Source organism: Mauremys mutica, chromosome 6 (genome assembly GCF_020497125.1).
Source record: "Mauremys mutica isolate MM-2020 ecotype Southern chromosome 6, ASM2049712v1, whole genome shotgun sequence".
Taxonomy (NCBI): domain Eukaryota; kingdom Metazoa; phylum Chordata; order Testudines; family Geoemydidae; genus Mauremys; species Mauremys mutica.
Window position 1 is genome coordinate 130486642 of NC_059077.1, and position 12542 is coordinate 130499183.

The window sequence follows — 12542 nt, forward strand, 5'->3', positions numbered from 1 at the left end:
TGCGCTTGGCAGTGGGCGGCAAGGAAGCTGGGGTCTGCCACAGGGTCTTGATGGTATCCACAATAGTTTTAATAAGTGGTAGGGCAATAGGAAAAGGACCCGAGGGAGCAAGGATATCCACCATGGGATCAGCCTCCTCGACCACCTCTTCAGCCTTAATGCCCAGACCCTGAGCAGCCTTCGCAGCAGCTGTTGTAACACCCTATGTTCCTCAAGCACTGGGGCTATGGCTCTGCCTGCCAATGCCTTGTCCGGAGACGATGAAGAGGACGCCCCTATAAGCAGCAGAAGCTCCCTGCCATCAGCTCCCAAGGGGTCCCGCGACTCTCAGGGGAACATCGGTGCAATAGAGCACCTGTCAGTGACGGGGCAGTCAACACTGAACTCAGCATTGGCACGGGAACCGGAGACACTGATGGTGCCGCCGGTGAAGCCGGTGCTGAACCAGCTGCCTGAGCCAACGAAGGTGGCGGGGCCGTTGTCTGTGCTGCTATTAGTGCCGAGGTCATCACTGATGCCGAAAATGCTGTCGTCGCCGGAGCAGCAGTCATCGCCAAGGTCCAAAGAGTTGCCGGTGCCGAGGCCGGTGCTGATGCCGCAGCCGAAGGCTCAACATGTGGGTAGGCACTGAGGCACTGAGGCAAGCTGCACGGTTGATAGCAGGACGAATGTGGCTGAGGCCACCGAAGACGCTGCGGAGCGGGGCCCTTGGATCCCTCCCTGGCTCTGGTGAAAGGCCTAGGGGGTCCAGAATGGCCCAATGGATTCTGCCACTGAGATGGCCATGCTTGGAGTTCTCCCCTCTCTCGCCTTGACCTCACTCGTTGGCTCCTGCTCCTCTGAGAGCAGTAGGAGTCAGACTCTGACTCCGAGGTCTCCAAGACTGAAGACCACAGAGGAGCTGAGCTTCGGTGCATCGAGCGTTGAGAGCTTTGGGTGCGACTAGGCTTTCTGTCCAAGTGGGCTGATGTCGAAGGACATGGAGATGGGGAATGCCTGGACATCATTGCTGGCTTCCTTCTTGACTGCACCTGGAGGTGGGGTGGGACCACCAGCACCGTAGGATCCTCCCTCCTAGGGGGTGAGGATGGCGCCGTAAGGTGCAGCAGATCCCAAGCAGCTTTGAAAGATTCCAGCATTGAAGGAAGTGGCAGCTGCTGGCCCGTAGGGACCGGTGAACGTGGCGGGCCTGGACTCAACTGCCTCAGCTGGGCAGGAGATGACGCGGCCCTAACGGGGGATCTCGAGCTGTGGCCCGCCTGTGGTCTCACTTCCTTAGATTTAGCAGGGGGTGACCGACTATCTGGCTTCTTTTTCTTCTGAGACACTAGCGAGTGAGACTGGTGCCTGCTCTCTGCTGGGCCTCGGGAAGTGCAATGCCAGTGCCCAGTGTCCCGGGACGACTCCTTTCTCGGCACCGAACGCAATGGCGCCGGAGCGCTTCGCATCGACAAGGAAGTGTTAGGAGCCGGGTCACCTGAGCCCGGGCCTGAATGGGGGTGTAGAGCTGCCTCCATGAGGTTCACTTTTTAGCCGCTGCTCCCTTCCTTTAAGAGTTCTAGGGCGGAACTCGCGGCAGATCTTACAGCGATCCTTTTGGTGACCCTCCCTAGGCACCATAAACATGAGGAGTGTGGATCGCTCTTTGGCATGAGCCTCACACAGACCACACAGTTTTTAAACCCCAAGGACCGTGGCATACCACAGCTCCAGGGAGTCAGAAGGGGCATGGGGACCCCACAATAACTCTAATCACTAACTACTAACTATTAAGATAAACTAACTATGTACAAACAACTGGAGCTGAACAGGCTTGCTAAAGCCAGGGCTACAGGAAGTTCCAGCCTACCGTCACTGGCAGTAAGAAGGAACTGAGGGGGTGGCGGGCTCTACACTGAGTGCCATGAAGGCGCGACTCCAGGGGGAGCCCGGTCTGACCCGACCGATGGTACTATGGGAAAAATCTTCCAGCTACCATGCACGTGCGCGCGCATACACCTGATTGGAATCGACATGAACAAGCACTTGAAGAAGAAGGAGCTCTTACAGTCAGACGCATTGTGGATCAAGCTATTTAACCCTGTATACCTGTAGGATGGCTCCTGACCGTGGGTCAACGAGCCGTATTTTCCTGTCCCGGCAGGCAGTGGCTAGCAGGCTGCCGTCTGTGTTGAATGACATGGAGAGGATCACGTCCCTGTGACAGCTGATTGTCTTCACCGGATTTTGAATTACGGGCGCCTTTGTGTCGAGGTTCCAGATCATTATCTGAGGCAAAGAAACAAATTTTCAGCACCTTTCCCTCAAACCAGCCTATTTGACAGTCAGCAAGTACAACACTGCACGCCGAATGGCTGCTCCCCTGGAGAGATGGGAGTGACGTGCTGGAACAATGTGCCCCAGTGAACTTGCACCCTTGTTTACCCACATAATTATTAGGATCACAAATCGTTTGTCTATGGCCTGCTTAGTGCCTTACAGCAGTCTGTCAGGGGCATGCACCCTGCCCCAAAGAGTTCACAGTCTCATTTCCAGGGGACTTTTTATTGCATGGGGAAATTGTTGCAGGGGAAAACAGGTGGAATGAACAGCAGCCAGTTACATTAACATTAACTAAACCTACAACTAGACGATGGGGAAGTGAATGTTATGTGGGTTGTGACTCCTTTAGGGTCTTCTGCCCTGCAATCAGAGGGGTGACTGCAGCTCCTGTCGACATGCCCCCGTTCGTTTTGATGGAGCTGGTGCGAGTGCCTACGGCTGCGATGCCATAGCAATGCAGGCTGGACAAGCCCACCCAGGACTTGTACTTCAGCACGGGCTAGCCGCTCAAGTCCATGCTGCTGTGGCTTCACACCCACTGGTACTCACGTTCCCTACACCAACACAAGCCTGGGTACGCCTAGTGGCAGGTATAATAGGCCGGGGGAGGGTAAGCCTCCCCTGCAGCGCAGCTGCCAACCTGCCGCCTTTGAGTGTGCGGATGCCTAGGCTGTGGTGGCCCCCCCGTTTCCTCCTGTGCCCCCCCACACCCCACCTCTTCTTGTCCCTGCTCCGTCCCTCCCCCGAGGCCCCCGCCGCTTGCAGCGTCTCGCTGAGTCCCTCCTCTCCTCCCCCAAGAGGCCCTTGCCATTTGCTGTCTCTCTCCTCCTCCACCCCCCATAGGGCACCCCACTGGCCGAGTCCCTCCCTCCCCTGCCCACTGCTTGCTGAGTCCCTCCTCTCCTCCCCCCAAGCGGCTTGCGGTGGAGTCTCGGGGGGCTGGGGGTGGAGGGACTAGGCGAGCAGTGGGGCCATGGCGGAGGGGGTGGAAAGACGGCTGGTGGTGGGGTCTTGGAGGAGAAGGGTGGAGGGACTCAATGGGCAGCGGATGGCGGTGGGGTCTCTGGGGGAAGAGGGGGGACTGAGCGGGCAGTGGGGTCTCGGGGGGTGGATGGAATTGGCGGGCAGTGGAGGCCTCAGGTGACGGGGGTGGAGAAGAGAAGGAACTAGGTGAGCGGCAGACGAGGAGGCCATGGGGGGGGGTGGAGGGACTCGGCAGGTGGTGGGGTGGAGCGAGTGGGGGAGTGGAGGGACTCAGCAAGCAGTGGGGCCTCAGGGGGACAGACTTGATGGGGGGTGGAATCTCGGGGGGGTGGATGGGACTTGGCAGGGGCCTCAGGGAACGGGGGTGAAGAAGAGGGACTAGGCGAGCAGCAGACGAGGAGGCCTTGGGGGGGGGAGGACTGAGTGGGAGCAGGGCTTGGGGTGGAGGCCGAGTGGGGGAGGGGCCTCAAGTGGAGCAAGGGGGGGGGGGCACAGTCTGGGCACAGGTGAGCTTCCGGCGCTCAGACCAGCCTCCCCAAATGCTGGAACCACGTGCCTGTCGCCCATGGGCTTATGTCTACCGGAGCTTCAGTCAACTCGCTGACTGCAGTGTGGACAGACCCTTAGAGGAAAGGAGAGGGTCACTGAAAGTCGGGACAGTTCAAAAGGCATCCGATGAAGTGGGTTTTAGCCCACGAAAGCTTATACCCAAATAAATTTGTTTGTCTCTAACGGGCCACAAGGACTCCTCGCTGTTTTTGCTGATACAGACTAACACGGCTACCACTCTGAAATATAACGGTGTTATAATTATATTGTGTTATATTAGAATATAAATTAAAAAGTTAAAATTGACACAAAATGTTCAGATCAATCTGAAAACATTTTTTTTCTGAATTTTCTTTTGTGAAAAATTTCAAGGTTTTGTTCTTAATTGAAATGAAAACAAATTTCTTGCAGGTACATAATAACATTGCCACTGTAAGATGTGAAATCTGACATAACTTGGAATTTCCATTCTCTGCCCTACACCAGACCTTCTATGCAGTCTGCCTGCCTCCCCGTCTCTCCATCTCTTGAAAAGCTAGAGTTTATATACACTCCTTATTTCCCAGCATGCTTTGCCCCAGCTTACAAGTACAACATGGCTGTCCTGGGGAAAACATTTCCCTGCCTGCCCTGCTCTTCTGATAGAGAGACTGGCTGGAATGCCCAAGAACCAGACTACTCCCTCACCCCGAGAGGGCTGGGGTGAGCCCCAGCTTTTGCCCCTGCAACCAGGACCAGCAGCACAAGTGTCTGTACAAACCCAGTCTCTACGTCCTCTGCCCCAGGTGGGGGTGACCCACACAGTAGGGAACTGCTGGCTCCAGGAGGGCTCTCCTCATACAACTTAAATGAGCTGTTGTTACAGAATGCAACTACGTGCAGGAGTACAAACAAAACTGACTGCGAAGAAACAAAGCAAGTATGGGTAACCTCTCCCTGCTGATGCACCCTCTGGGTCCCTCCCCTGGGCCTGGGCCACACATTCTGCCCCGCAGCAGGTTGGAGAGAAGGGCAAAGCTGACTCACCTTATAATCATAGCCAGTACTGAAGATAATGTTGCTGGCCGTAGGATGCCATTCAATGAGCCCCACCCTTCGAGCATGACCCAGAAGCTCCTTCCTTGCACTGGTGATGTTCCTTGTTAGTAAATGTTTGGGGATGTCCCAGATTTTCACCTAAACAGCAAATAGCAGCAGAGTCTTTATTCTGCAGTGAGACATCCTATCACTAAGATCCAGGCCAAGTACTGTCAGTGCAGCCAGCTGTGGATTAGTCTCAAAGGATAGAAATGAGGAGCAGCCTATTGACTTGCAGGCACATAATAATATTGCCACTGTAAGATGTGCAGACATTAAAATATGCCTTGAAAATATGTTAACAGCTTCTCTCTCTTTCTGCCCTTTAACTATCTGGGGAGAACATAAACTAAATTATATGACTCTTCCATGACCTTTATGCATATTCCAAACCTTTGCTTCCTCTCAGAGCTAAAGGCAATGAGAGTCCATAGCTTGATTCCAAAGGTGAGACATTTGTCTGGGGAGCATAATTAAACTAAAGCTTAAGACACACAATTCCCAGGAAGGAAAGCTCTCCGATGCTTGATAAAGAATTTTCCAACTATTGTTAGTTTCTCAAACCAAAGACTCCTATAATTTACTCATGGATGAGCCTTCCATCTCTCTCAGTCATAGATTCCAAGGCCAGAACGGACAATTGTGATCATCTAGTCTGACTACAATACAGGCCAGGGAACTTCCCCAAAATAATTCCTAAAGCAGAAAGAAAAACATCCAATCTTGATTTCAAAAATTGTCATTGATGGAGAATCCACCACTGACAATTGTTCCAGTGGTCAATTATTCTCACTGTTAAAAATGTAGCCTTCTTTCTGGTCTGAATTTGTATAGTTTCAACTTCTAGCCATTGGATTGTGTTAGACCTTCCTCTGCTAGTTTGAAGAACCTGTTATTAAATAGATGTTCTGCATGTAGGTACTTACAGATGGTAAACAAGTCATCTTTTAACCTTCTCTTTGTTAAGCTAAATAGATTGAGCTTCTTGACTCTCTCGCTATAAGGCAGTGTTATGGTTCCAGGATATTAGCAAGATAAGGGGAGTCAGGTAATACCTTTTATTGGACTATCTTCTGTTGGTAACAGGGACACGCTTTCAAGCTTAAACAGCCCTGAAGAAGGGCCCTGTGTAGCTCAAAAGTTCTCTCTCTCACCAACAGAAGATGGTTCAATAAAAAAATATTACCTCACCCACCTTGTCTCTTTCTAATCTTTTAATCATTCTTATCACTCTTCTCTGAACCCTCTTCAATTTATCAACATCCTTCTTGAATCTACTCCTACTCAAGATTGCTCTTTTTTTCCTCCCAAGATCGCATTAGCTCTTTTGGCCACAGCACCACGCTGGGAGCTCATGTTCGGCTGATTATCAGCCACGACCGCCAAATCTTTTTCAGAGTCCCTGCTTCCCAGGATAGAGTCCCCCATCCTGTCCGTATGGCCTGCGTTCTTTGTTCCTAGATGCATGCATTGACATTTAGCCTTATTAAAATTCATATTGTCTGCTTACACCCCATCACCAAGTGAGCCAGAGTGCTTTGTATCAGTGACCTGTCTTCTTCATTATTCACCACACACCCAATTTCTGTGTCACCTGCAAACTTTATCAGTGATGATTTTATTTTTTCCTCCAGGTCATTGACAAAAATCTTAAATAACATAGGGCCAAGAACTGATCCCTGTGGGACCCCACTGGAAACATGCCCACTCATGACAATTCCCCACTTACACTTTGCGATCTACCAGTTAGCCAATTTGTAATTCATTTAATGTGTGGCCTTGTTAGTTGTACATCATTCTAGTTTTTTAATCAAAATGCTGTATTGTAAAAAGCATGCAAGTCAAATCCCTTACAGAAGTCTCAGGGCTCCCCAAGCCCTTTAAATCCCACCCGCAGCTCTAGCAGCCGGGCTGGGGTTGGCATTTAAAGGGCCCGGAGCTCCACAGTGGCTGGAGCCTCGGGCCCTTTAGTTCGCCCCAGGGGCTACCAGCCACCTCTGCAGCTGGGAGCCCCCTGGGTGATTTAAAGGCCCTGGGACTCCCAGCCACAGCTATGATTCTACAAGGTCATGTGATGAGACCACGTGTGTCTCTTTTTATACCTTCTTCCAGATGCTAGAAAGATCCTGCTGGTACGTGGGGGTCAGGAAATCCCCATTGGTCAAGCAGTCTCCATTGTGTATGTTCCTTCCCTATGGAGCCTCTGGGATAGTGTATTCTTTTCTTGATGGGCCATCACCACTGTCTGGCCCTCCTTTGTTGCACCTGATTGACTCGCTGTGGGCATTCCCAACCTCGCAGCATATTTCAGTAACACATATAGCAACACTTCATAACAATGATAGTACATACACTCCAACAGAATATTAATAATATTCAACAGATCAAGACTTTTAAAATTATACCTCACAAGGTATACGTTATACCAAGCATATCATAATTATTCCACAGTGGTGAATATTGGGGTTCCAGGGTGCTACTTTGAGGTACAAAGTGTCACGTCCAGGTCACCTCATTTACCATTTTAAAAAACAGGCTGTGGTGGGGCAGTGCCCCACCCCCTGAGAAAAAAGCTGGAACAGGCCTTTGAGGCTGCGCAGGCTGACAGCCAATCAACAGAGGTCTGTTAGAAGCCAATCAGGGCCGTGTTGGGCCCTATATAAAGGCTGCCTAGCAGGCGGAAAGGGAGTTTCTCCCTGACTGCCAAGGGAGGAGGCCTGGCTCCTGGGCTGAAAGGTAGCACCTTGGACAGAGCAGTGCTGGGGAAGGGCAGAAGGAGCTGGGGAGCTCCCGCCAAGGAAAACCCCAGGCTGAGGGCCTTGCTACAAAGGGCTGAGCAGGTGCACAGGGCCGAAGGGGAAGCAGCCCAGGGACAAAAGCCTGACAAGGAGAGAGGAGGAGGGCAGGGAGGCTGCCACTAGGGGGTCCCTGGGTCGGGACCCAGAGTAGCGGGTGGGCCTGGGTCCCCCTCCTTCCCCCTTGTCCTACACGTGGCTGAGGAGGAGCATGGCCTGATACAGGCTGTGGCTGGCCCCTGTGACAAAGGGGCTAGACTGTGAGGTGCAGCCGGCCCCTAGGACAGGTGCTGATAACACCAGACCCCCGGCAGGGGGTGCAGCCAGGCAGTGGGCACTGCCAGAGGGCAGTGTCCTGAGCGGGGAGCAACGTGGGTCCGGACACCAACAGGGGAGCAGACGACAGATGGGACACCACTGGCAGAGGGTGCCCCACACAGGACAGAGCTAATTCCCAGGTGTGCCGGTGGGAGGCGCTGCGGTGGTGAGTCCCAACCCTGTCACACTGGCAAATATTAACTTTCTTCCAGGCTTCTGGAATTTCCCCAATGCTCCAAGAATTATTGATAATCAACATCAATAGTCCAGCAATCTCCTCAGCCAGCAGTGACTCTGAAAAAATGTGTGTGGGGGGAGGGGGGGTGGATGATCAGCTGAACATGAGATCCCAGTGAGATGCTGTGGCCAAGAGTGCTAATACGATCTTTGGATGCATAATCAGAGATTCCCTTATGGACCAATCCATTCCAATAGCAGGTAACCACATTCTTAAGTGTCTTTAAGACAATTATATCCTTACTGCTTGGAGAAACACTGGAAAGGTGATAAATGTGTTGGGTACACAGTGTGCACACAGACTGGCTAACCTAGTGAGGAGGGCTTTAAACTAGGTTTGACGGGGACAGGTGAGCAAAGCCCACAGGTAAGTGGGGAACATGGAGACCGGGGAGATGGGTCGGAAACAAGAGGGAGCATGGGCTATAATGGCAGAGAGAAAGGAGGGTCAGGGCAAAACTGTGAGGCAAGATCAAACCAGTATCTTAGATGCCTATATACAAATGCGAGAAGTATGGGTAATAAGCAGGAAGAACTGGAAGTGCTAATAAATAAATACAACTATGACATTGCTGGCATCACTGAAACTTGGTGGGATAATACACATGATTGGAATGTTGGTGTGGATGGGTACAGCTTGCTCAGGAAGGACAGACAGGGGAAAAAGGGAGGAGGTGTTGCCTTACATATTAAAAATGTACACACTTGGACTGAGATGGAGATGGACATAGGAGACGGAAGTGTTGAGAGTCTTTGGGTTAGGCTAAAAGGGGTAAAAAACAAGGGTGATGTCATGCTAGGGGTCTACAACAGGCCACCAAACCAGGTGGAAGAGGTGGATCAGGCTTTTTTTAAACAACTAACAAAATCATCCAAAGCCCAAGATTTAGTGGTGATGGGGGACTTCAACTATCCAGATATATGTTGGGAAAATAACACAGCGGGGCACAGACCATCCAATAAGATCTTGGACTGCATTGGAGACAACTTTTTATTTCAGAAGGTTGAAAAAGCTACTGGGGGGAAGCTGTTCTAGACTTGATTTTAACAAATAGGGAGGAACTCGTTGAGAATTTGAAAGTAGAAGGCAGCTTGGGTGAAAGTGATCATGAAATCATAGAGTTTGCAATTCTAAGGAAGGGTAGAAGGGAGTACAGCAAAATAGAGACAATGGATTTCAGGAAGGTGGATTTTGGTAAGCTCAGAGAGCTGATAGGTAAGGTCCCATGGGAATCAAGACTGAGGGGGAAAACAACTGAGGAGAGTTGGCAGTTTTTCAAAGGGACACTATTAAGGGCCCAAAAGCAAGCTATTCCGCTAGGTAGGAAAGATAGAAAATGTGGTAAAAGGCCACCTTGGCTTAACCATGAGATCTTGCATGATCTAAAAAATAAAAAGGAGTCATATAAAAATGGAAACTAGGACAGATTACAAAGGCTGAATATAGGCAAACAACACAGGAATGCAGGGCCAAGATTACAAAGGCAAAGGCACAATATGAGCTCAAACTAGCTACGCGAATAAAGGGAAACAAGAAGACTTTTTATCACTACATTAGAAGCAAGAGGAAGACCAAGGACAGGGTAGGCCCACTGCTCAGTGAGGAGAGAGAAACAGTAACAGGAAACTTGGAAATGGCAGAGATGCTTAATGACTTCTTTGTTTCGGTCACTGCTTTCCAGAGGACTATCCCCCGTTCTGTAGGGTGCTGCCTGACTCCTTTGTGACTGGAAGTATGGGTTTGCATGTGGCTTTCTTAAAACCTAATTATTCAGTAAGTATTTTAGAAGAACTAGCCCATTACAGAGAAAATCATGAATTACTCAAAGACAATGATGTTGAGATGAGTTCCTGTCTGCATCCTGAAAAACTTGCCCATACCAGTATTGCCCTGGCCTCTTCTTTTGTCATTCAGTGTTGAACGCATTCTAAACCAATATGCATTTCCTCACCTTTTGGGAGCGAAGCCAGACTTTAAGGCACCTGCTCCCCTACATGGTGTTAACTTCGCTTGTGCCAATCAGAAACGAACACAAACAGGTTTTGGGCCCCGTCCCCTATGACACTTCTATGATGTCATAGTTGGTACTTTATGGCCTGCCTGCCATGTGCAGGCAGGGAGAGGAGAAAGAAAAATGAATCCTGTGTATACCCATGTATCCTGTGTATGCCCGTAACCGAGCCTGATCACCTCGAAGCCTCTCTCTCAGCTCACGTGTTTCAAACAGAGCTTCTACGTTTGCCGGTCGTTATGCATTGGGTTTGTATTTGTAAGTATCAGTTATTACTAAATGCTGCATCTTTGTTTATAAATATTGTTAGTAGATATTTTAGTCATTGTGTGTTTTAAGTTTCATTAACTCTATTAGCTAATTATACACTGCTCCCTTACCCCTTGTAATTATCCCCAATAAAACTTTTAAATTGATTAAGTTTAGTGTGTGTGTGTGTGTGTCTGCAGTTTGCATCGTGACCCACACTCTCCTTGCATCCCTTACCAATATAGTCTGTTGCCACATGCAACCTGGTAAATAACAGGCCTGCATTTTCTTTCGCCCCTGCGAGTCCGTGGCAATCTACAAATGAATGGAGAAAAGCAGCAAGAGCAATCAAATGTTTGGTTCTGGCTTATTTCCTTGGTCTTAAAAGAGAGTAACAAGGACCTGAGTCTCCTCCCTCACAATAGCCCCGTGCTCCCCAATCAGCATTGAGACTCTGAGACTCAGAAAGCTGAGAGTTCTCACCAGCTGTCCCAGGTCACCACCGGAGGGAGTCACTCTTAAAGCACTATTCCAGCCACATGTCTTTGGGAGGGCCTACCACAATGAGAGTTGGAGTGCAACACCCCCTCCCGCCGCCCAATCCCCCACTCCACATGCACAGACAGGTCCTGGTGGTGAAAGGAGAGCAGGGGAAAAGGACAAAAATGCAAGAGAAGAAGAGAAAGGAGGGAGAGACAGGAAAAGGGAAAACAAAAAGGAGAAACCCCAATGTCCCCAGTGATTCTAAGGGACAAAGTCCTAGGTGGGAAATAAAAGGCTGCCCCCACAATCTAGTGTTTTCCTTTCCTAAAAATCAGCCGGCATCTGATGGATCAGACCGAACAGATTCCAAACCTCTCGGAGGCTCTTACCTTCTATACAGGGATGTCTGTTTTCTAGCAAAATCAATAAAAGAAAAGGAGAAAACTGCAAAGAGGGTCCTCCTGGCGCTCATGTACGTGAAAGTGAATTCTCTCTCGGTCCTCAAGGAGAGACCTCGAGAAGGAGACGTGCTGAAGCAAAGCCACAGGGATCTCCAAGGTTGCCCCTGTCCTGCACCCCTGTCCTGCCTGGATGATGTCAAGATCTCTCTGTGAGATCATCGCCTCCCCACCACCTCTGTCCAATAGGCTGAGGTCCTGCCAAAGGCCCTTGTGATGTCACTGACACACCCACCCCTCCCCTGCAGTGCTGATGTCCTGCCCCTGTCCAGCCACATTGGATGTTGGAGCTGCTTCCCCTGGATCACCCCACTCAATGACTCTTCATTGTGGGAATGACACCGACTACACAGTAGAACATGAGAGTTTCTTCCCCATGATATGCTCAGTTGTTCATAAATTAGCAGACTTTATGGACAGAAGAGACAATTAGAGCATGTAATCTGACACCCTGCATATCGCATGCTTTCTGTATAGCATAGTAGCTAGTTTGACTAAACACGTTCCAGAAAGGCATCTAGTCTTCATTAGAAGACATTAAGAAATGTGGAATTCTCACCACTTCCCTTTCTAGTTTGTTCCTTTGGTGATTCATCCTCGCTGTTGAATATTTGTTCCCTATTTCTAATATGAATTGGTCTCTTTTGAGTTTCCAGCCACTCGGTCTTGTTATGCTTTTCTCTGCTAGATTAATGAGCCCTTTAATACCCGATATTTTCTCTCCATGAAGTCACTTCAACACTTCAATGACGTCACCTCCCCATCTTTTTGATAAAAGACGGTTACTCACCGTAGTAACTGTTGTTCTTCGAGATGTGTTGCTCCTATCCATTCCAGTTAGGTGTGCGCGCCGCACGTGCACGGCTCTCCGGAACATTTTTACCCTAGCAACTCCGGCGGGCCAGCTGGCGCCCCCTGGAGCGGCGCCGCCATGGCGCCTGTTATATACCCCAGCCGGCCCGTCCGCTCCTCAGTTCCTTCTTGCCAGCTACTCCGACAGTGGGGAAGGAGGGCGGGTCTGGAATGGATAGGAGCAACACATCTCGAAGAACAACAGT

At 50.2% G+C, this 12542-nt stretch overlaps 1 protein-coding gene across 3 annotated transcripts in view; it reads right to left on the reverse strand.

The window, feature by feature from the left end:
- CORO2A (coronin 2A) overlaps nucleotides 1-12542 on the reverse strand; it is a 115967-nt gene that overhangs the window by 31837 nt on the left and 71588 nt on the right. For 2 of the 3 annotated variants that reach the window (XM_045021893.1, XM_045021892.1), the window contains exons 4-5: nucleotides 4882-5031; nucleotides 2089-2268 (exon numbers count right to left, since the gene is read on the reverse strand). In XM_045021893.1, coding sequence (XP_044877828.1) covers nucleotides 2089-2268; nucleotides 4882-5031 — 330 coding nt within the window. Of the gene's footprint in view, nucleotides 1-2088; nucleotides 2269-4881; nucleotides 5032-10780; nucleotides 10835-12542 lie in introns of those variants that run through there. The other variant, XM_045021894.1, reaches the window with a different exon arrangement.